The 24,704-nt window shown below is 41.8% G+C and overlaps 2 protein-coding genes across 20 annotated transcripts in view; both read right to left on the bottom strand.

Annotated features, from left to right (window-relative positions):
• Positions 1–24,704, bottom strand: part of LOC127556356 (carcinoembryonic antigen-related cell adhesion molecule 5-like) — a 179,669-nt gene that overhangs the window by 82,873 nt on the left and 72,092 nt on the right. The window contains exons 7-8 of one of the 5 annotated variants that reach the window (XM_051989444.1): positions 743–878; positions 103–152 (exon numbers count right to left, since the gene is read on the bottom strand). The exons of 3 other annotated variants lie outside the window; for them this stretch is intronic. In XM_051989444.1, the coding sequence (XP_051845404.1) occupies positions 103–152; positions 743–878 (186 nt within the window). The remainder of the gene's footprint in view (positions 1–102; positions 153–742; positions 879–24,704) is intronic. One more of the 5 variants, XM_051989446.1, reaches the window with a different exon arrangement.
• LOC127556357 (carcinoembryonic antigen-related cell adhesion molecule 5-like) overlaps positions 1–24,704 on the bottom strand; it is a 254,523-nt gene that overhangs the window by 184,529 nt on the left and 45,290 nt on the right. For 2 of the 15 annotated variants that reach the window (XM_051989452.1, XM_051989453.1), the window contains exon 2: positions 12,320–12,667. The exons of 11 other annotated variants lie outside the window; for them this stretch is intronic. In XM_051989452.1, coding sequence (XP_051845412.1) covers positions 12,320–12,667 — 348 coding nt within the window. Of the gene's footprint in view, positions 1–12,319; positions 12,668–13,717; positions 13,969–24,704 lie in introns of those variants that run through there. 2 more of the 15 variants (XM_051989456.1, XM_051989451.1) reach the window with 2 other exon arrangements.

The following is a 24,704-nucleotide window of genomic DNA, read 5'->3' as shown; positions in this document are numbered from 1 at the left end:
CTAACAGATTCTCCTTGAACAAAGAAAGGAGATGGTATTTGGACCCATTTCTCCCAAGGCCACCATTAGGTACTAGTTTCATTGTTTGGTGCTTTCACTTACCATGTTGTCCTGCTGAATGGTTCTTCTCTGAAAGTTGGTCTTTGCTGGCCCTTCAGAAAGAATAGATATGAGGGACTGTCATTCTCATGCAAATGAAAGATTTCCCTGAGTGAGAAGCAACCACTAGAGCAGAGTCAAAGTTTGTCTTTGGATATTGTCAGGGTCTATGCCTTATTCCTAAATACAATCTTCTCATTGTTACTTTCTTCACCAATAGGTGCTGCTCAGCTTCTTCATGCACTGGGGATCTGCCTCACTGGCATTTCTTTCCCTTGGCTTCTCAGTACGTTGTGAGTAGTACCCTATCTCCTTCCTCAGTGTAGTCCCTTTCATTCTTTCTCTCTTTGTCCATTAAATTCAGTCTCTGTCTGAGGATCCAGGAAAAACAGGAAGTTTTAGTCCCCACTCCAATGTGGAAGTGAATAACATAAAGGGACTATCAAGTGTGAGCAATGGAATAGGATGAAAGCCCAGAGAAGGAGTCCACCAAAAGAATCGATTTTGAAATGTAGCAGTTTAGGAAAGAGAGGTAGATAGGGTCCAAAAGAGGGTACAGGAGACAGAAGACCCTGCTGATATCCCTCCCCCATTTAGGAAGACAGAATATAAGGAAGGACAACCTGAGGAAGCATCATTTTACCTTCTAGTCTTTCTGAAGTACTGGATATAGATGAGGGTCCCAATGAGAGTTATTGCAGTCAGGACTCCAATCACAATGCCAGTGATGGCCTCTCCAGAGAATGAAGAACCATTCCTTCCTCCCATATATTGTTCTGCTAAGTACAAGAGTAAAGGAACCTTGAGTGTTTTTGAGGGTTCTCCACCATGAAGTGTCTAGCACTTGTGCACAGAATGTGGTACTCTGTATAGCTTTAATAAATCTTTCTTGATATTATGTCATTCTGGAGGTCCCTGTTTGGGCGCCCAATATTGTGTCCATACTAGCTCTCTGGAGGACCTAGAGACCAGCTTTGATCTTAGTGGAGTAGTGCAAGAGGCAGGAAAGCCACCAGAAGGATGGTCAAAGATGGAATGTCTCTATTTCCAGTCCTCTCAGCTCTTCAATACCTCAGTATAGTTACATCATTACAGCACACTAAGTATGTGTCAACGAGAGAACCATTACATCACCATACTAAGTACTAAGTATATGTGAACTAGAGAAACAACATCTCATTAATCACACTGAGTTACCATTCTATTGTAAGTATCTTTGCTTCAAGTATATTTTTCTCAGATCTCCCCAATATCAGGGGTCCTCTACATGATGAAGCAAACACTAAAACAACAAGAGCTCTCAGTTTTAATTTTGGAGACACTGACGCTGTCATTTGTTACTTGTAGGATATTTGCCAAGTTACTTCTCTTCTCTAGACATCAGTTTCTGATGTTTTGGGGAGTAGATGATGTACCTGTAACATTCATCTCAGCATTAAACCCTATAAGTTTATCTTTCTCTTGTTGCCAACTCCCCTAGCCCAAATTCCAGCACTCATCAATTTCTATCTGAAGTTTTCAATAGCCTCCCCAGTAGTCATCCTGCTTCCATTCTTTCTTTCAATCTATGTCTTTGTATCTCAAGTGCACTGTTTATTGCCATTGACAATAATGATTATCATCTGCTACTGGATGGCTAAGGATTGCTCATGGAAATAAGATAAATTACCCTAAACAAGACAAGAATGGCAAAACAGCCTTAGTCCCAGTTATTTAGAATTCAAGTGTTTAGTGTATTATTGTCAATCTTTTCTTCAAAGTTGCCTTATTGACTATAAGTTTTGCAGCATTGCAATCAGAATAAGCTATGTTTGATGCTTTTCTTTTTAGCATTTGTTTACTAAGTTTTCATGCTTAGCTGTATGGTCAGTTTTTCTAAAATGTCACACACTGCTGAGAAATATCCATGCTCTTTTCTATCCTTATGCAATAATCACATAAGTACATTCTATTCAACTTTTGTAAATTTCTACTCAAGTCCTTAACATTCTTCTCTTTTCTTTTTTTCTTATTTTTTGTCTTTTTGGGTGGAGTGTAAGTGGGTCATATTTGTCTAGCCTTTAAAAGAACTCTTTATATTGTATTTTTATTAATTCTTTCAAAATTTGTTTACTTTTTCCTTTACTTTGATTCTTCTTTTTTAAGCAATAACCTTTTATTTTCAAAATATATGCAGAGGTTTTTTTTCCCCCCATCCTCAGAACTTGGCACAGTGCTTGTTAATTCATGAATGAGGTAGATAGCACAAGCATCCTTATTTATTAATATTCCGATCCCACAGATCAAAAAACATTAGTTTTGTTGATGTTGAATGTCTTGTACATAATACTATATCTTCTATGTGGCACCAACAAAATTCAAATCAATCTGACATTCTTTTACTATTCCACAATGTCAAGTGAGAAAAGCATATACTGCTAAATAGGGCAACTGGGTAATTTCCATACTATATTTGTTACTAATTGACAGCCTAACCATTGAAAATTCATTTTATCCACTTTATTACCCAGTTTCCTAATTACAAAAAGAAGATCACTGTGTCTATTCTCTGGATTGTTTTCTGCTCTCTAAAGACGGGATACTTATCTGGGTTTGGAGAATTTTTTGAGAAAAATTAGAGAAAATTAGGAATCTGGGTGTCTTCGGGAAATTACTTTCATATTCAAGGTTAGCATTTCTTCAGCAAAGGTATCCTTAAAGACTCAAGTTTGTATTCATAGCAGGAAATATGCATTCCCATACTAAGTGAACACTTTGCTAAGCATTACTGCCAGCAGAGATACAGCAGATGTAGCAGAAGGGCTCTGACAGCTTGAGTTACACAATCAGACCTCAAAGGAGTCAAAATACCAAGGTCCTGAGTAAGCATTGGTGTGGTTTCATGGAAAGAACACTGGTACTTGGTGTATAGAAATCTAGATACCAGACCTGGTTCTGCCACTTATCAGCTGTGTGACCTGCAAAGATGATTTTCAACATTCAACTCTGCAAAACCTTGTGTTCCAAATTTTTTCCTTCCCTTCCTGCAAGGGTAAGGATCCTGTCAAGAGGGAGTGCTGAGACCACCCTGACCTTTGATGCACAATAAGTTTCTGCCATGTTGCAGAAACATACTTGTTGAGCAAAGACTGTTGATTTGTAATCATGGGAACAAATGAAAGCTGAGAGTCACATCTAGTGCCTACATACACAGGGATGCCTGAACAGTGCCTTGGATTGGTTCTCCTCCCATTGGCAGATTCCATACCAAACCCCCAAGCTGCTTCTCTAAATGGTGATTGGGGATTGTGTAGTGTTCATGTGCTAATCATGCTTGCAAAATGTATACCAACAAGGTTGTATGGCATAATAAACTGGAACTCTTTTCACACCCCATGAGTCTCTTGCATCATTCATCTCACCTCGGAGATTAAAGGGTATAATGGGCCAGAACTATGGAGAATTGTACTTAAAATAAGGATTCTTACAAGATGTTAACTCAATGGAATTGATAAGGCAAAGTTTATCTAGTTTTACATGTACTTAGTAGGGTATAAAGTCCCACAAGATTTACACTTATTCTACAAGATTGACACTACTATGATTATAATAGAATGTGTAAAAGCCAACAAGGACTGGAATAGAGACATTTGCTTCATCTCCCAACACTGTGGTGGCTGGCCTGCCCTCCTTCATTTTTCCATTGAGACTAAGTAAGGCCTGTCTGAAGGCCTCCAGAAAGCTAGCAGGGTCACAAGCAAGGAGAAACACAGTGAAAGAGATAATAAAGACATTTGGATTTTATCCCTGGCTATTCTTGTGGTGATTACTCAGCTGAAATGAAGGCTGGCCAAAGACCCCCAGAAAGCTACCCAGAACATTACAAAAGTGCTCATATGCCATGAACTCTTAAAAGACAATCACAACATCTTTGCCTTATCCTTTCCCCCAGATAGTAAATAATCCAATACATGTTAAATGTGTATGAATTAGCACTTCTTACTAGAACCAAGCTCTTTATTCTTCTGGAAGTAATATCTGAGCTGAATTTCTATTCTCAGGATATCTTCCTGCTGTTTTCTCTGAGTATTTAATATTGGTTTTTTTTTTAAAGGAAATCAGGAGTGGTTCAACTCAGTCAGCTGCAGATTTTCTGTGTGCCAAAAGCAGCCTTATGCAGAGAAAACCCTGATCATTGCCATGCTTGTCTGAGTTTTAGAAGCTCTTGTCACAGATTCGAGACTTTTCAACTCTACTGCAGACTTGTCCTTAGCTGGAATTTTGGTAGACTGCTGGTGACACCAACCAATGTCAGTTAGCTGCAAGGTTCTGTAAGTTGAGAAACTGCATCAAACACTTTACAAATAATATCTTATTTTAATCCTCACAAAGACCCTGGCAGGTAGGTGCCATTATCCTCCCCACTTAAGACTTCTAGAAACTGAGGCAGAGAAAAGTTAAGTAATTTGCCAGGATAAAGGATCTAGCAAGTATCTAAAGCTAGATTGAATTCAGGTCTTCCTGACTTCAGACCGTATCCAATGTGATTTCTTGGTGCCTCTCACTAACTACCTCATTCTAATCTAAAGGTCCATAATACAGGATTCATTAATTTATTTTAAAAATTATGTTAAAAACTAATGCAGACAAGATTAGAAGCGAAGCAATAAACTGGGAAAACATTTTTACAGTCAAAGGTTCTGATAAAGGCCTCATTTCCAAAATATATAGAGAATTGACTGTAATTTATAAGAAACCAAGCCATTCTCCAAATGATAAATGGTCAAAGGATATGAGCAGAAACTATTTCTAGTCATATGAAAAGATGCTCCAAGTCATTATTAATCAGAGAAATGCAAATTAAGACAACTCTGAGATACCACTACACACCTGTCAGACTGGCTAGAATGACAGGGAAAGATAATACAGAATATTGGAGGGGATGTGGGAAAACAGGAACATTAATACATTGTTGGTGGAATTGTGAATACATCCAGCCATTCTGGAGAGCAATTAAGAACTATGCTCAAAAAGTTATGAAACTGTTTACTCTCTGATCCAGCAGTGTTACTACTGGGCTTATATCCCAAAGAGATCTTAAAGAAGGGAAAGGGACCTGTATGTGCAAGATTGTGACAGCCCTCTTTGTAGTGGCCAGAAACTGGAAACTGAGTAGATGCCCATCAATTGGAGAATGGCTGAATAAATTGTGGTATATGAATATTATGGAATATTATTGTTCGGTAAGAAATGACCAGCAGGATGAATACAGAGAGGACTGGCGAGACTTACATGAACTGATGCTGAATGAAATGATCATTATATTCTTCCAAGCAATACTATGTGATGATCAATTCTGATGGACCTGGCCATCTTCAGCAATGAGATGAACCAAATCAGTTCCAATGGAGCAGTAATGAACTGAATCAACTACACCCAGTGAAAGAACTCTGGGAGATGACTAAGAACCATTACATTGAATCCCAATCCCTATATTTTTGCCTGCCTACATTTTTTATTTTCTTCACAGGCTAATTGTACAATGTTTCAGAATCCGATTCCTTTTGTACAGCAAAACAACAGTTTGGTCAGGTATACTTATTTTGTATTTAATTTATACTTTAATATATTTAACATGTATTGGTCATCCTGCCATCTAGAGGAGGGGGTGGGAGGAAGGAGGGGAAAAATTGGAACAAAACGTTTGGCAAATGTCAATGCTGTAAAATTACCCATGCATATAACTTGTAAATAAAAAGCTATTTTAAAAAAAATTAACACCATTTTTACATGATCATCATCAAGGTGATTGCTATTGTGCTTTGACTTTAGCCAACTCATAATAAAATTTTCTCTAGAGCCATAATTTTAACTCTGTGCATTGTTGTAGTTAAAATGTTTTCCTTATAGGTTACATAGTGTTTGGGTTTTGCTTTCCAATCCACTCTGTTAACCTCTTCTTGCTTTTTGTAAATTACTGTGATTCCTTGTTATTTGAACACTTTTTGTCTTTGTCTTCTGGTTCTAGTACTATTTTCCAGGTTTTTTTTTTTTTTTTGAGATTTCTTCCTTTCCTTTCTTCTCCTTCTCCTCTTCCTCCTCCTTGTTCATATTAAGGCTTTGTTTTAATATTTTTTGTTGATACATAGTTTCATTAATTTGTGTTTGGTTCATTCTAATTTTCAGGGAGTTTGTGATTTGAATAACCTTGTAACCTCTTATATTACTCTGTCAATTCTTTTCAATTTTTTTCCCCTCCATATTACTGAACCTAGAGTCAAGAAGGTCTAAATTTCAATGAGTCTCAGATATTTTCCAGCTGTGTGATCCTAGCCTTAGCTTCCTCAATTGTAAAATTGATCTTCCAGGGATCTTGTGCGTATTAAATGACAGAATACTCCTAAAATGTTTTGTAAATCTAACATTTTTATATAAAATATATAATTTTATATTCTTAAAAATTATTGTTAATTTTATTTCTTCTAGTAATTTTAATTGACCATGGATTCAAGCTTTTTTTTTTTTTTTCATTTGAGACTGCAGATATTTTGAAGTAACTTTTCTTCTTAGTTTTATTTTGGGTATTCTTGTCTTAATGACAGCTTTCCCCCCTCTATGATAGTATCTTTTGTTTGTTCAATAGTCTAGCCTTGCTTCTTGAGTTGGTACTTTTTTATTAAACATGAGTAGTGGCTCAAGATGGTGACCTGCTAATTTTCAGTATGTTCCAAGCAAGCTTATCTGGAGTGAATTCTGATCCCTGCCCTTCTTGTCTGAGTTTTATGAGCTCTTGTTTTAGAAGTGAGTCTTAGCAATAGTATTACAGACTTGCCTCTAATTGGGGTTCCAGTATACTGCTGCTGATCACAACGCCTGTCAATTAGCTAAAAGGCTTTGTTGATGTAGAATTACAAGCCTCCCCTTGTTCTGGTTACTCAACTGCAGGTCTCAGTCCCAAACAGATGTTTAAACTTCAGGTTCTTGTTCAGTATAAAGCCTAAATTAAGTCCACAAATTGGGTACTCAGCTTCTCCCATCTCTAGGCAGCACTGATTCTGCTGGGAGGCTGATCAAAAGTCAAGTCAGATTTCAGAAGAGCTATCACTTGACTTGTGTTTTAAAGCATATGGAGGAGTTCAACAAATTAAAGCAGAGAATTTCTTCAGCATTGATTCTGTTCCCTAGTTCCCTCTTCAGCACTGATTCTGTGACCTAGTTTTGAGCTCAGACTCCAAGTTGGCTGTTGACCTCTCTTGCTGGTCCTTGCCCAGCCCAGGCTCATGTTTCTTGCTTTCTTGATGATTTCTTCCCCAATACACAGCCTAGAGACTTCATTTAGTTTCAAGCCTTCTTGCTACCTTCTTGATTAGTCCATATGGACAGATTTGGACCACTGACATGGGCTGGGAAAATGACTCACTGGGTTTTTCCTTTGGTCCTTTGTGACCTTTGTTGGAGTGGTTGTGATGGAGAAAGACTTCTTTATCTTTTTCCTTCTGTTCCCTTATCTGATCTCTTAATAACAAAGCATTTGTATAATGACTCCTGCCCACTAACAACTCTGTTTTATTTTTGGAATTCAGGGATTGAAAAAGAACTTTATATTCTCTAGATTTTTACACATTCCGGTTGCTTGTACCAATTGGTCACAAATGAACTAGAGATGTCACAATGGTCACATAAAACAAAACTCTCAGCTTTGAGTGCTGATGAAAAACTTACCAACTAGATGTGTTTAATCATCTTTTCTCTTCTAATTAAGCTTCAGGAACTTCCAATTAAGTACTAGGTCACCTTTGGTGGTCTTAGCCTAGCATTCAAAACTTTTCACAAAATGGCAGCAGACCTCTCTAATATACTTCTGGCCATGTATTACCTACTCAGGTTGTGTTATTCTACATTTGCCACTCAGACATAGAGTGTACAGTCCCACCTCTGAACATTGACTCAGAATCTTTCTCCATGGAAATAGAATATTCTCTGCTTTAATTTGTTGAATTCCTCCATATACTTTAAAACACAAGTCAAGTGATAGCTCTTCTATGAAATCTGACTTGACTTTTGATCAGCCTCCCAGCTGGGATGGTCTTTCCCATCCGAGCTCTCCTACAACATTTTATTTTGTAGCATAGTCTTATTATGCATATCATGTAATATTGTGTATCAATTATGTGTCTTTGGGGTCTGTTCTCTCTACTAGATTTTAAGGTTCCTGAATTGGTAATGGAGTCTTAGATAAATGTTGTTTATTTCCCTCTGGGCCTAGCCCAGTGTTCTGCAGAAAGTTTGCAGCTAAATGTGTATCGAATGTTGAATGAACCTGTATTGTCTGTTACAATTTAGAGACTGGTCTCCATTTTCACCAAGGCCAAAATCACAGTAAATGAACTGACACTCGTTGCCAGGCTGGCCACATTCCCTGGAATCAGATTCTTCCTTTACATGTCCTCTGCCAATTCATTGTGAAAGCCTGCCTTCCTTAATAAGCCTGAGCACCTGCTCCTGGTCCACACCTTTGACCAACCCCCAAAACCCTTTTCTCTGAGGGAAGGGAGGGAACACTTACCAACCACCTTAACTGTGATGCTCTTAGAGACTGATAAGTTGGTCACATTGTTCTTTGCCTGACATGTATACTTTCCTGAATCTTCCCAAGTTGCATTTTTTATGATATAGGCACTATTAGAGAAGTCAGAGTTCACGATGCCATTGACTTGCCATCTATACTGGGCAGGTGGGTAAGACACAACATGGCATGCTAACGTCAGTGAGCCTTTGAATTTGACCTCAATCTCTCCTTTCTCGGGGTTTGGTGCAAATGTGATATAGTCTGGTCCATCTGTGTAAAGAAGAGAAGAGAAGAGATGAGATGTGAGTCACTGCTGGGGAAAGGACTGGAGAGGGAGGACACTCAGAGTCACTCACAATTCACAGTCAGGGTAATGGGGTCACTTCTGCTGGAACTGATTGGATTGTGGATTTCACATTGATAGGCTCCAGCATCCTCCCTCTTCACAACTTGGATGGTGAGGATCCGGTTATTCATGGACAGCTTCATCTTCTCATTGAGAATCAGGGGCTTTTTATCAAAGAACCACAGGATGTCCACTCCCTCCTGTTCTGTACCGCATGTGAAGGCCGTAGTACCATTTTCTATGACTGTTTTTCTGTTGATCATGAGGTTAGGTTTGGTTGTTCTTTCTATAGAGAGAAAAAAGGGAGCTGTGTGAGTGATTGGCTTGTGTCTTCACCAGGTCACGTCTTTATGACAAAAACCATGCAAAGTCCAAGCCCAAGCATTTCATTATAGACATACAGGGATGGTCCATGGGTAAGGAGATTCCCCCTGGTTCAGGGGTTATGCTAATAAGGAAGGTGAGAAGGAAGCCCAGGGGAGGGAGTGCTGGGTCCAGAGTTATTCTTCCCTCCCCCCAAAACAGGTTTGTGACATGCATAATCTAATGACTGAGTTGGAAATGGGAGTAGGGAACAGCATCGATGAAGTGCCTGCTACATGCCTGGTATCTGCTATGTGCTATATAAATATTATTATTCTCATTATTATGGTTATTGTTATTGGCAAGCACTGTGTGAAAAGCTGTATTATCTAATTTCATCTTCTCAACAACATTGGGATGTAGGCGCCATTAGGCTTTCCAGTTTACAGTTTAGCTAACTGAGGCAAAGAGAGATTAGTGAAGTGTCTGAGACCAGGTTTGAACTCTGGTTCTGAATCCCATCCCAGTGCCTTCCGTTTCCACTGAGGTTTTTTCCTTCTCAAAAATCATCTCATTCTATTTCAAGAATTTTAAATGTGGGATTTCTTAAAAAAATGTTTTGATAACTATTAAAGCAAAATAGTTTCCTTTGATTTCCTATGGATTTTATTTTCTGGATTTTAAAGCAACCTTGTGAGAAAGGATCTCTGGATCCATCATCTGACTGTCCCAGGGCCCTCTGGCACAAAAGGAGAAGCATTCCTGCTCACTATTCCAGCACCTGAGCTCTTTCCCTTGTTGCTCAAAATTGCTTATGTGCCTTTCTCAGACCTGGCTCCTGAAGGTTCAAAGCTGGGGACATCAGAGGATTCTGGATCTCCTTCTAGAAGGGCCTTCCCCAGCATCTAATGCACTCCCTTATTTCCTGGATAAGAAAATTGGAGGTCCTAGGGGCTGGATTCCCTCAGGTGACCAGTACATTGTGTGGCCCTCAGAACTTTCCACAACCTGGTTGTCTTTTTGTGGATGCTCTCTAGTGTATCAATGTCCTTTGGAAACTGTGAAATCTAGACCCAAATACAATACTCCACGTGCCATTGGATAGAACAGAAGGACTGTTATTTCTTTATTCTTTGAAGTGAAAATATTGTAATTGCTTCAGGGCTTTTTGTTGCCTTCTCACCCCACTGACTCAAGTATTAACCTCTTGGTCCACTCATACTCCACTGGTCTTCTTCAGAAGAACTGCTCCCTCACCTTTGGATTCTGGGTTTTATGTAATGATCTCATCTTCCATGGGAGCTTGGTCTCTTTTTAGGCAACCTAACCTTGTATTCAAAAATCAGGTGCAGTGACTGCCCCCAATCTTCCCTTCTCTGAGTCAACCATCCTTATTTAGTTCAAATATTTTTCCTACAGTTTGGTGATCAGCAATTTCCCCATCTGGAGGACAAGGATCCAGCTGACTTTGGTGGAGGCTGCTGCCTCCCCCATGAATTGCCTCCACCCAGCAAATCCTCCATCTGGAACTGCTTCCTAGGTTTCTCGTGTCCATTCCCCATTCCTGTTTATGTGTTTATTCAACAGAACTCATGCTCCTTGAGGAAATGATTTCTTTGCCTGCCATGCCCCATGCCCAGGCCAGTTCCTTTGGATGTAGTAAGTGTCTAAGCAATGCTTGAGAATCACTAGATGGAGGACTCCTAGCTCCTTTCTCTGCAGTATTCTCTGCTCCCCACTTCAGGGATAGAAAGACAGTCGGCAATGACTGCCAGGCACCCCCCAATCCTGACTCCTGCCTCTCACTTGTAGCCACTGAAGGCATCCTGCCACATACAGTCTTCTGGGTCAACTCCCAGTCCTGCCCACCATGGAAGTAAGTGCCAAGGGGCTTGGGCTGACCCTCCTCCCAGTCAAGTTTCTCTGTCAAATGGGCAGCTAGTCCCTGCTGGAAGATGGGCCATCCTGGAGAAGTCCCTCCCTCCTGAGATGACCCTGCAGGTAGGAGGCTGTGAGGGAGTGCAGTAGACAGAATGCTCGATGTGGGGTTAGAAAGCCCTGAAATCGAATCCTGCCTCAGTTACTGACCAGTTCTCGCTACGTCACTCAGTCTCTGTTTCTTTTTTCTCACTTAAAAACACAGCACGTCCGTCCCAGGGTCCTTGAGAATCAGATGAAATGTGACGCCCAGAGCCCTTGAACACTCTGCCTCCACAGAATGACAGCCCTTGTTAGCCTATTTCCCAGCAGGAAAGCTCTCCTTATTGAGAACATTGGTCTTCCTTGGAGCCCCAAGTGTCCTCTCGGTTCCCCCTGGGCTGTCCATTGGTTTTCTCCTCATGCAGCTGAGGCTCAGGAGAGTTGGAACCCTCTGTCCCAGGCTGATTCTTCCCCGAAGTCTGGAGCCCCTGATCTTGCCTGTTTCTCTAGGAAATGGAGGTGACACAGGGGTCCTTCCCCTGGGGGTCTCTCCCAGCTCTGGAAGCCTCAGAAGAACAGAAGATCCTGGGCACCAAGGCCGGTGGGAGTCTGGCTCTTGGGCTGTGGGTCGTCTGGACGTGAACTCACCTGGGTCCAGCGGTTCCCAGACCCAGCATTGCTCCTCCCAGACCCAGCAATGCTCCCCCACCCCCAGTAGATTTTTAACTGTCTTAGGAAAAGCAAACTTTAAGAACAAGTTGCCTGGCTCAGGAATAACTGCAAGGGGCCAGACGCCCCTCCAAGCCCTCAGGGCCCTTCTTAGTTTCACAGTGTGGTCTGGGAAAGCTGGGAGGAAGTAGGAAGTTACCACCCAATAATAACAGCTTAGGGCCTCAGAAACTAGTGACCTCTGACCTCTCCAGTGCTCCCAGTGACCCATGATCACACTGATCTGGGCTGGAGGGGCTCTCGCCTCTTTGGCCCATATTATGTGAGGGGGTCTCATGCTCTGCATTCTCCCTGCTCCCTTAGGGGAGCTTCTCACCCCAGACTGAGAGAGGGAATAGGAGTGAGTCATGGCCCAGGGGAAGGGCAGCACTTACCATACACTGTTAAATGTCCTTGTGCAACTATTATGCCTCTTTCAGAATTAAAAATGGTTACATAGTAGTCATCAGAGTCGCTGAGGGTGAGGTCAGGAATGAGCAGGGAGCCATTGGGATATACCTTCTCCTGGATGTGTGCAGGCTCCTGCTCTCCAGTTCGGACGAAGTAGAAAGCAATCTTATTGGGTCTTGCTACTGTTTTTCTGTACCAAGTATAAGTGAGAGCCCGGCCTGTGTAGCCCTGGAGTTCCAAGGTGACATTGTGGTTCACTTCCCCATAGGGAGGGTTTGGAACAACAGTGGCCTGAGCAGACATTGGCTGGATCCAGCAGCTGAGGATGGAGGCTGAGAGGGGAGGAAGGAGGCAGAGGTCAGCAGGGTCCCTCTGCCCTCCTGAGAGACCAAGGCCATTGAGCTGTCCCTGACATAAGGGTGGGGGCCACTCTGCCTGATTCGGGGCCTGCTGGGAGCTCAGTGGGGGTGTTTGGAGGGATTCCTGGGCCTGCAATCCTGTGAAGGCCCCAGCCTCTGCAGAGAATCAGAGCCTTTGGTGCGTGACACATTTTTGGCTCCCTCTCCGGGGTTGTTTCAAAACAGCTCTGCCAGTGAGCCGGGCAAGGCGATAGAGGCAGAAAGGAAGCAACAAAGTGTTGTAGCTGAGGACAAAAACCAGACTTTAGAGATTCCTGAACCCAGTGCCCTCCATTTACAAACAAAGAAACTGAGGCCCGGGTAAGATGAGACAAAAAGCAAAGGCAACACTTGAACCCAGATCTCCTGTTCCCAAACCCAGGAAGTGCCTTTTCACTAAACCCTGGGTGCATTTTAAGGCTGATACTTTGGTTCCCAAACATCACTTGGAGGAAGGTGGTATTCAGGGGCAGCTAAGTGGTGCGGTAGAGAGAGCACCAGCCCTGAAGTCAAAATAACCTGAATTCAGATCTGGTCTCAGACACTTAACACTTCCTGGCTGTGTGATCCTGGGCAAGTCACTCAATCTCAATTACCTCAGGAAAAAAAAAAAAAGGTGATGTTCCAGGTAAATCCAAGCTAAAAGTCTAGGGGACCTGACCATGGCCACACAGTTAGTACACATCAGAGCTGGGATCCACACCCAGCTCTCCTCTGACTGAAAAGCTTCTCTTCCTCTCTTAAAAGGTGGCTCCATTCCAGCACTGGACATTGCCCTGAGCGTCAGGATGTGGATGGATAGCCTTAAGCTGCCATTACCTCCCCTGCCCCGGTCAGGAAAGATTCCCCTAAGTCTTCTTAGACCGTGTCTTAGACAAAACCCTGGGACTGGTCCCCTTTCCCCTGATCTCTGTCTTCATATGGGTCAGAATTCCACCAGCTGCCTCTGCCCTCCCCTAGGCTCCTGAAGAGCTGGTGTCTCACCTGTGATCAGGAGCCCCCTCCAGGGGCTGAGCGCCCTGCACTGAGGCTCTGAAGGGTTCTCCATGGGGCTGGGCTGGGGCTGTGTCACCCACTGTCTCCTTCCCAGGAATCTCTCTGCTTTCCTGAGCTGTGTCTTCCCCGTACAGGCTCAAGGGCAGACCCTGGAGGTGTCCCTGCTGCTGTGGAGGCTAAGGGTGTCCCTGGCAGCAGCCCAGAGCTGGGTCTCTTGGTCTCCTCCTTCTCTGGAAGACTGAGATCTCTCTCTCTCTTCAGAGCTGGAGCTCTTCTATCTGCCTGGATCACAAGGGGCCACAGGGCAGGGACTTAGCCTCTCACTTTCTCCTCCCTCCTCCCTCTTCCTTCCTCCCTTCTCTCTCCTCCTCTTTCTTCCCCTCCCAGCTGCTGTGGTTTCCTGCCTCTCCTGGGAAGCCCCTCCCCAGCACAGATCCCTCCCACTGTCCATGGAGAAGTGGTTCTGTCCCCCAGGGGAACATGGCTCACTGAGAATTACCTACTGTCCAATAGAACTCATACCTGACCCCAGTTCCTTTATTTCCCTCCTGGAGTAGACAGTGTTTAGACCCCAAAAGATGCACAGAGAATGGAGGACAGAGCCACTGAATGGGTGTGGGGCTTTTAGGACCTCTGAGTCCTGTCTTCCCTGCCCCTCCCCTGTCAAGGCAGGGAATAGGGCCCTGCTTCTTCCTCAGGTGGTTTACTGTGGCTTCTGGGAGGATCCAACAGGGCTGGGAGTGGGAATAGGGGATGATGCAGACTAGAGATTCTTCCCTCCTTGTAATGTTCTCTTTTTTTGTTTTTCTTGGCATCTCTGGATGTCTTGGGAGCTGCTTTCATTTCAGAGTTCTGGCCTATAATATCTCCCGCTTTCTTTTGTTTTAGAACATAGGTGGTCATGACCTCCCTGACTTTTCAAGGAGGTGAGAACCCCCAAAAAGAGGTGATCACGCCTTCCCTGACTCCTCAAAAAAGGGGTGAAAACACCTTAAAAGGAGGTGATCACGCCCTCCCTGATGTCTCAAGGAGGGAGATGAAAACACCAAAGAAAATGGGAATCTCAAATCAGATTAGCGTGTTTCTGATGGATCTCACTTGAAACAGGTATGCATAAATCCATCAACATGGGAAGTATTACAGATCATTAGATAAATTAGTTAAGCACATAGTAACACAGGCTAATAACATGAATCAGCATGAGGAATTGTACATGTCCATAAGTCCTAGAAATTATCCAAAAGGAGTCTAATGTCCATTACTTCATGTGCCAGGAAACCAATGATTCCTGCAAGTTTTGAAGTCCGGCAATAGTCTCATCAACAATTTTTCATCTCAGAGAATCCAGTGATTCTGCTAGTTTTGAAGTTCTGCAACAGTCTTATCATGACTCAGAGAATCCAATAATTCCTTCAGGTTTTGAAGTTCTGCAACAGTGTTATCAACAATTTTTCATTTCAGGAAATCAAATGATTCCTACTGGTTCTGAAGTTCTGTAACAGTCTAGTTATCAGCCATGCTCTTTCAGTGTCAGATGTTTCTTAGGTCTTCTCCTTTGTTTCAAGCTTTTTTCTCTTTTTCTGTCTCTCTCCAGGTGCTCATTGGCACCCATCTGATTCCTTCTCCATTTGTAGAGATATAAGTAAACCCTTTCTCCCAAGCAGTTAACCTACATAGTACCTTCTATTTACCACTTTCTAAATCTCTCCTCATCATTTGGCAATTACATTGGAGCTACTTGCACTGGACACTGCCCTTCTGTTGGGTTAAAAAAAGCCTGTATTCTCCCCAATTGTAATCCCTTTCTGATATCTGATTGCTTTTTTGCTGACTGATCATGTAATCCTTTTTGCCATCTGATTGCTTTTTTGCTGATTGATTACATCAGAGTCCTGAAGTTCTAAACACTGGGCTGCCATCATGCCTCACCTGTTTTTTGTTTGAGTCTTGAAGCTGGGCCCTGTCTCTCATTTCCCTGAGTTAATCTACTGTCTGAGGTCCAGTGGAAGCCTTGGTTGTATTTTGGACATAGGGTTTGGGGTCTTATTCTCTCACCCTGTTCTCTCACTCTATTTCTATACTTACATTGGACTTTCAGATGCCCAATTTTTCTACATTGAAAGCATCAGTGAGTCTCTCTAGAAGTCCCTTGCCAAGAGGGACCCTGTTTTCCCATATTTTGTGTCATGGCCTGGGTATAATAAACATTTGTGCCCACTGTGGCACAGCATCTTATGATCTCTTCTAAAGGAGCATCTTTGTGTAGTCCCCATATAATTCTTCTGCAAACCTCATTAGCATTTTCCTTAGCCAGTTGTCTGATTATTATTCTTTTTTTTTCTTTTTGTTTATTTTTTTAAAAAATTCTTTACAGCATTATCCCTTGCACTTACTTCTGTTCCGACTTTTTCTCTCCTTCTCTCCACCCCCTCCCTCAGATGGCAAGCAGTCCTATACATGTTAAATAGGTCACAGTACATCCTAGATACAATATATGTGCGCAGAACTGAACAATTCTCTTGTTGCACAGGAAGAATTGGATTCAGAAGGTAAAAATAACCAGGGAAGAAAACCAAAAATGCAAATAGTTTACATTCATTTCCCAGTGTTCTTTCTTTGGGTGTAGCTGCTTCTGTCCATTATTGATCAATTGAAACTAAGGTGTATCCTCTCTCTGTCGAAGAAATCCACTTCTGTCAGAATACATCCTCATACAGTATTGTCGTTAAAGTATATAATGATCTCCTGGTTCTGCTCATTTCACTCAGCATCAGTTCAGGTAAGTCTCTCCAGGGCTTTCTGAAATCATCCTGCTGAATGTGATCTTTCAATACTTCATAGATGCATAACTTCCTTAGTGTGGAAAATCCCTCCACTGATAGAGATTTCCAGTCCTCTCTTTACTTCTTATCAGACTGAATATGACTATGACTAAGATATCCAATTATACTTGTGCTAAGTACCTCTGATTTAGTTCCCTGGTCCTCACACAAGTCCCTCCAGCCATGAGCTGAGCTTCTCCATTCTGTTAGATCCTTCTGAGCTCAGCTTTACTGCCTGCAGTGACCATCTAGGTCCTTGGACCAACTTCATGGCTTCGTGGAGGATCTCATGTACCTGTGAGAACATCACAGGTGGTAGGGAGATTATGGATGGCTTCAGCTCTGACCATATCCTTGCGGATTTCTGTGTCCCATCATGAGCTCCACATCTTAAAGAAAGAGCGAGATCTTCTCCAGAGTATGTGACCAGAATGGGAGGGGATGTGAAATTGTGTCATGAAAGTGAATTGTTGAAATGACTGAGGAAAGCTTTCTGGAGAGCATGGTCACAGTCTGTAAATATCTGAAACATTGTCTTGGGGGAAGAGGAAACCAGGCTGGTTCTTTTTGAGCCCAGAAGGGAAAACTATGCCCAAAATTCTAGGAAATTCCTGTGATTTCAGTTCAGCATGAACTTTCCAACAATCAGCTCTGCAGTTTGGATTGCCTAGGTTTGTGAAGTGATGAGTTCCCCATCTCTGGGTGTATTTAAACAGAGGCTGGACATATGTTGCAGGGAGGAGGCACATTCAGCTAGAACTTGGTTCCCTCTGTAATTGTATGCATCTCTAGGTTTTTTGTGTCTCTGTGCTGTCCCCCCATGCTTGTGTAAAAGAACACATGCCAGATGCTTGTTTGCTCTTTCTGAGTGTTGAGTCTTTCTGGGAAAGGAATGTAGCATCAGTATGCAAAGGCCCAGCTCCTTTGGCACAATCAGTTTCTACAAAAATCAAGTTTGGAAACGAGTCCTCCTCCAGATGCCCTGGGAGACTTGGCCTCTCTAGGAAAGGGCTGGATGACCAAGTCTTGAGCACTGATCGCGGGCATTGGAGACCTGGGTTAGTGTTCTGTCTCTTTTTAATCATTTTATGTCTTTAGACTTGTTTATTCCCTCTGGGACTCAGTTCCCTTGTGAGTAAAATGAACACATTGTACTAAAATGACCTCTCAGATCATCTGTTAAGACCCCCAACAACTACCCCTTGTCTATGAATAAATAAGAATTGCCAATATTTATAGAGTATTCTAAGGTTTGCCAAGGATTTCCACAGATAAGGTCTCACTGGGTTGGCAGAAATCCTATGAAGTAGGTATTGTTATCCGCCCCTCCTATTTTACAGATGAGAAAAGTGGGACCAAGAGAGGTTATCTCGCCTTTCTAGGGTCATCCAGATAATCTGTGTTTTAGGAGAGTTTTGAACCCAACTTTTCTTAACTCCAAGTGTGGTGCTTTAGCTATTCTTCCATGCTATTTCATTAAAAATGATCCAAATGTGACATTCAAGACTTCCTACACTCTGGTGCCAGATTATCTTTCCTGCCTCATTTCCTCTTATGCTCCACCCTCTCCCTTTAAGCCCTGGTCAAGGTGGATTACTCTATCTGCCCCTTTATATCCTTCTCCATATCCTTTCTATCCTTCCTTCCTGAAACACAAGCAGATTCTCCTATCTCTGAGCTTTTAAACTACTCCCAATGTCTGGAATAAAGGCGGCTAGATGGGAAAATGGATAGAGCCTTGAGCCTGGAGTCATAAGACTCATCTTTGTGAGATCTAATCTGGTCTCAGACACTTCTTAATTGTGTGACCCTGTGCAAGTCACTTAATCCTGTTTAACTCAATTTCCTTATCTGCAAAATGCCTGAAATGGCCAATAATTCAAATGTCTTTGCTCAGAAAATCCCAAAACAGGGACAAGAAGAGACAGACAGGACTGGTAACGTGAATGCACAATAGCAATATTTGCTTTTTAATCTCCTCTTTGTCTGTTGGAATCTCACTCAGTTTTAAAGCCTAAATCAAATGTCCTTCTCTTCAGGAAATCTCCCCCAGATAATCTAAGTTTATTTTGATAATCACTTCAATATAATTGGCTTTTTTGGTAATCCTACATATATTGTTTAATGCTCTTAAACACCATTTTTAGATGGGTTTCATATGTTCTTTCAATCTGACAAACTCAAGGGTTTGAGACAGCAAGAGATTTAGTCCTTTGCCTCCCCATCATCCTTTGAAACAGCAGATCTGTTCAATGCATTTCTGTAATCATTAGTGATTTGTAGCATTTTTTCATATAGCTATTGATAGTTTGAATTTATTGTTTAAAAAAATTTCTAGCCATATCCTCTAGCTATTTATTCATTAGCAAACTGCTCTTATTTGTATATATTTTAATCCGTCACTAATATAGTTTGAAAATGAGACCTTTTTGTCATTTCTCATAGCTGGTAGAGTGTAAAGAATAAAATCCTTAACTCTGGGCAGTCACTTCATTTGCAAATGTCCTAGTCTTGCTCTTTACATTGCCAGTCTCTCCTAATTCCCAGAGCTTCAGAGAATACTCTGGCCACTGACCTTTTTTTTTTTTTTTTTTTTTTTTTTTTTTTTTGTACTTTGAAAACTTTATTCACTCAATCCACCGACTAACAAATGCTTATTAAGTAATACATATTCCAGGTATAGAGATAAGGCAATATAAAGGAAAATATGACATATGAAAGCAAATATGTTTTTTGGGGGGTTTTGTTGTTTTTTTTTTTTTATTGATAGAACACATGCCAGGGTAATTTTTTACAGCATTATCCCTTGCATTCACTTCTGTTCCAATTTTTCCCCTCCCTCCCTCCACCCCTTCCCCCAGATGGCAAGAGTCCTTTACATGTTGAATGGGTTGCAGTATATCCTAGATACGATATATGTGTGCAGAACCGAACAGTTTTCTTGTTGCACAGGGAGAATTGAATTCAGAAGGTATAAATAACCCAGGAAGAAAAACAAAAATGCAAGCAGTTTATATTCATTTCCCAGTGTTCTTTCTCTGGATGTAGCTGCTTCTATCCATCTTTGACCAATTAAGACTCTCTTTATCGCAGAGGTCCACTTCCATCAGAATACATCCTCAAACAGTATCGTTGTTGAGGTATATAATGATCTCCTGGTTCTGCTCATTTCACTTAGCATCATTTCATGTAAGTCTTGCCAGTCCTCTCTGTATTCATCCTGCTGGTCATTCCTTATAGAACAATAATATTCCATAACATTCATATACCACAATTTACTCAACCATTCTCCAATTGATGGGCATCCATTCATTTTCCAGCTTCTAGCCACTACAAACAGGGCTGCCACAAACATTTTGGCACATACAGGTCCCTTTCCTTTCTTTAGTATCTCTTTGGGGTATAACCCCAGTAGAAACACTGCTGGATCAAAGGGTATGCACAGTTTGATAACTTTTTGAGCATAGTTCCAAATTGCTCTCCAGAATGGCTGGATGTGTTCACAAGTCCACCAACAATGTATCAGTGTCCCTGTTTTCCCACATCCCCTCCAACATTCCCCATTATCTTTCCCTGTCATTCTAGCCAATCTGACAGGTGTGTAGTGGTATCTCAGAGTTGTCTTAATTTGCATTTCTCTGATTAATAATGATTTGGAGCATATTTTCATATGTCTATAAATAGTTTCAATTTCTTCATCTGAGAATTGTCTGTTCATATCCTTTGATCATTTATCAATTGGAGAATGGTTTGATTTCTTATAAATTAGAGTCAATTCTCTATATATTTTGGAAATGAGGCCTTTATCAGAACCTTTGATTGTAAAAATGTTTTCCCAGTTTATTGTTTCCCTTCTAATCTTGTTTGCATTTGTTTTGTTTGTACAAAAACTTTTCAATTTGATATAATCAAAATTTTCTATGTTGTGGTCAATAGTGATCTCTAGTTCTTCTTTGGTCATAAATTCCTCCCTCTTCCACAGGTCTGCGAGGTAAACTATCCTATGCTCTTCCAATTTATTTATCATCTCATTCTTTATGCCTAGATCATGAACCCATTTTGACCTTATCTTGGTGTACGGTGTTAAGTGTGGGTCAATGCCTAGTTTCTCTGGCCACTGACCTTTGCAGTGTAAACCAACTTTATCCCAGCTCACCTCTTCTGAGGTCTTCAGAGGTCTCTGGCTATGATTTCTCAAACTGTACTTTAAAAACCAATAGTGAGTTCAAGAACAGCCCTGTGCAAACTTAAAGTCTTTTATTATACTTGCTCACATATTGCCTTCACCTGTTAACTCCCTCGTGGATACCAGGTCTGCAAGAGACCCATGTGTTCACTACCAGCTTCCTTACCTCTCAGCTATCCATCCTCTCGGCTACCCCAGGAAAAAGAGGCTGATCCCTTCTTGCAGTAGGTTTAAGTAGGATCTGTGAGGTCACACGCACAGTCAATCACAGAAGGAGACACTCCCATTAATGAGGCTATCTCAATTTGAGCAGAATCCCCCCAACTAGGCGTTCTCTGGTCACAGAAATTACCTCTGGGAACCTCAAGGATTTCTTGCTTCTTTATTTCCTGTTTGTCCCGACTTGACCCTTGAAAAAAGACCCTAACAGTAGAGTGACATGGCACAATAGATAAAAGTGTTACAGGACTGGAATCAAGGAGATCTGCACCCAAATCCAGGCTCAGATTTTAATTAATTGTGTCAACTTTGGCAAATTGCTTTACTTCTTTTTAAATGCATTGAACATCCTGCAAACACACCCCACTGAGCTCGCAGCAGACCCCGAGGTCTGAAGTAGGCTGAGCAGCCCTTACAATTATGCTATGGACAACTCAGTGGCCTTGGTCTCCCAGGAGGGCAGAGGGACCTTGTTGACCTCTGCCTCATTCCTCCCTTCTCAGCCTTCATTCTCAGCTGCTGGATCCAGCCAACATCTCCTAAGGTCACTGTTGTTGCAAATCTTCTTACCCAAGCATTCTATCTAAGCAGAAGACAATGTCCTTGTGCTCTCTGGTCAGAGCACCCTGTTCTGTACCTCTGTTATTGGAACATTCCTGCTCTCAATAAGGTTATAAGTACTGATTTCTGTTTCTGTATCTTCTTGTGGGCCCAAACTATTAACTCTTCCTTGATTAAGTTCTTACAGGAATTGCAAGAGACACAAAGCAAATGCCAGAAAATAGGCTGTGACACTTACCTATTCCTCCATTCTGTCCACTTCTTTTAACCCCGGGGACAAAGTTCTCGTCCAAAAATTCACATCTTCGAGGCTTGAGCCCACTTGGAAGGGATCCCAAACTGTTATCCTGATGACACCAACTGCAGTTAAAATGGACTCCATCTTTACATGGCTACACGACAGACAAGTGAAACTCGACACATCCAGCAAATGGCAGAATCTAGACCCGATCCCCTCAAATCAAAACTTTCTCATGTTCCTTCTGAGTACACTTGTCTCTTTTGATTCTATCCTTTAATGGAACAAATACTTGGACTGTAAGGAATAGAGACCAAACACTTTGGACCTTCTGGGCAGAGGAAAGCAGGTGAAACCAAGGTTCTCTCAGACAGTCGATTCCTGAAACCCACTCATCTAATAGTGGTGGGTGCAACTCTGCCTCCAATGCAAGAGCCATGCAAACAAATAGGGGTAACTATCTATGGCTCAGCTTCTTTACAGGGGATGCTACCTAACTCGACCCATCCCAGTATTATTGCCCCTAAGTTGTGCTTCCACTTGTTATGGCCTGGGTCTCTGGGACCCCCAGAAAAGAGCCCATCAATTACTGCTGATCAGTTGTTATTATCCCCAAAATGGCAGTCCCCCATCAACTGTGAGGTTGGCTCCTGCAATTCTCTTTACACGACTGTCAAAGTTCCTATGAGCCCTTTTTGTAGGACCCTTCACACATGGAGCCTCAGACATGATGATCCAGACTCTACTTCTCATAGCTAGGATCTCAGAGTCCTCCTAATGAACTCTAAAGAAGCTCCTGGACTGTCCTATCTCCTCAGAGGCCCCTTATCTGGACCAGCAGTCCCTGCCCACTCTGGCCACCTCCCTCGGTCCCTGTTCCCCTTCATTTATCTGGAACCCCCAAATCTTTACTATTCTCTTCCCCTCCAACCATATCTGTCCTTAACTTGCTCTGTTATTCACTGTGATGTAAATACATCCAGGCCAGATCTTGGGATTTTTACTTCTTGCTCTGATCTTTCTTATAGAACCCTGTCTGTTTTCCCATCTGACATGACTCATCCAGTCCTGCATTAACTCAGGTAAGCTCCTTCTCATGCAAAATTGCAGATAACAACCTTCACAGGATCCTTCCCAGATCCTGATGATCAGTGGTTTGACTCTCCTGTGAGAAGTGGGGATTGTTGTACTAGGTCTTGCTTGCCCTATCCCCCCACTTACCCCAGTATTTTGGCGAAGCAGAATGCTATGTCCTTGGGCACTGTGGTCAGAGCACCCCATCCTGTACCCCTATTCTCTGAACTCCCCAGCTCTTGACAAACTACTGATGTCTGCTTCTCTATTTTCCTCCTTAAACCATTGATGACTGTCTAGCTTGTGATCTTAACCTTTATAAACTCTTGCCTCCCGCTGTTCTGGGCTCTTGATTTGGCTCCTGATATGCCCCTTGCAGCCACCAGCAAAAAATTCCACTTGGAATTTTACCAAACCTCACTTGCTGTTTTTCTTGATATAACAGGAGTGTAGTTTCCCAAAGGAACAGAAAGGGATTTTGGACAAGATAGGTGTCAATGAAGGGTTAGCAAAAAGTTGTATTTACCATTAGCTTTTTCTTTTTCTTTTCTTTTAGAAAGAGATAATTTCCCAGAATTATCCCCGATGTTTCAGGATTTTTTCTTGCAATTTAAAAATGGCAAATTGTCAGACTGCTCAATCATTGCTCTCAAAAATTTGACAATTTGCTATGATGTTATTTTACTTTTCATTAGCTAACTTTATTATTTCTGTAGTCCTCAGTTTGGCCAGAGCTGAGGTCCTCAGGAAAAAATCAGGCTTTTCCCCTTTTTAAAGTGGGAATCAAGGATGTTAATAAATCTTCCCAGAATTCAACTACAGCATACAAGTTTTTGGTTATTGCTGGCAGCATTTTCAATCTTTCCAGGTAACAGAATCTAGCTCACAGAACAAACATGACACAAACATTTTGCACAGACACAGAAACAGACAAAAATGACATGAAAGAGCACTGACTCATCTTTGTCAAAACCCACAGAATTTTTTTTCCCCAAAAGCTATCCTGTAGCACCTTGTCTCTGCATCCCAAAGAAGGCAGAAAGGTTGCAAAGGTTCCTTAGGAACTTTGCCTACAATTTCAAGAATTTCCAATTCCAATCCAAGGAAAATTTGCGGATTGTGGAGCTCACGAAGACCCAAACAAGACTTCTCCGAGTTGCTTCGGGTGTTCCAGTTATAGGATTGAGGGTGAAAAAAATCTGTGGCTTATCTTGACAAGGAGGCAATTAAGCTAGGGAGGCCAGGCTTTTCCCATACCAGGCCACAAATTGTTGAGGTTGGGAAGGGAGATTTGGATCACAGACTATTCTTGCAAGGTGTCTCCAAAAAATTTGCTGGCTTGAACCCTTATCCAAGTCAAGGATCACATTTATTGTAATTGTAATGCAAACTGAAGTGAGCTAAGTTCTAAAAGAATTTAGCAAAGAACCAGGAGCAAAGAGACAAATTTATGGAGTTCATGAAACTGATATGCTAATTTTATGAGCCAGAGGTAGAACTGAGTAGTGCTTTCAGGGATTTGGTATCACTGACCAGAGATTATGTATCTGACGATCAGAAATGTTAGTAGGAATTTTCCAAGGCCAGGAGACTTTAGAATTATTGGCAGATTGGTAAAACAATGACACTCTAAGGTCAGAGGATCTCAGGATCACTGATATATGTTTCTTAAGGTTTAAGGGAAGAAATATAACATTCCTTGGCCAGAAGATTTTTACAATCATTGACAGACAGATTGTTAGAACAATAGCCCTCTAAGGTCATGAAGAGCTCAGGATCATTGATTCTAAAGCCCGATGATTTAGAATCATTGACAGATCATTAGGACAGAAGCACTCTAAGACCAGGGGACCTTAAAATTATAGGTATACTTTC

The sequence above is a fragment of the Antechinus flavipes genome, chromosome 3 (genome assembly GCF_016432865.1).
Source record: "Antechinus flavipes isolate AdamAnt ecotype Samford, QLD, Australia chromosome 3, AdamAnt_v2, whole genome shotgun sequence".
In the NCBI taxonomy this organism is placed as follows: Eukaryota; Metazoa; Chordata; class Mammalia; order Dasyuromorphia; family Dasyuridae; genus Antechinus; species Antechinus flavipes.
This window is presented reverse-complemented; position numbering and strand designations above follow the sequence as displayed.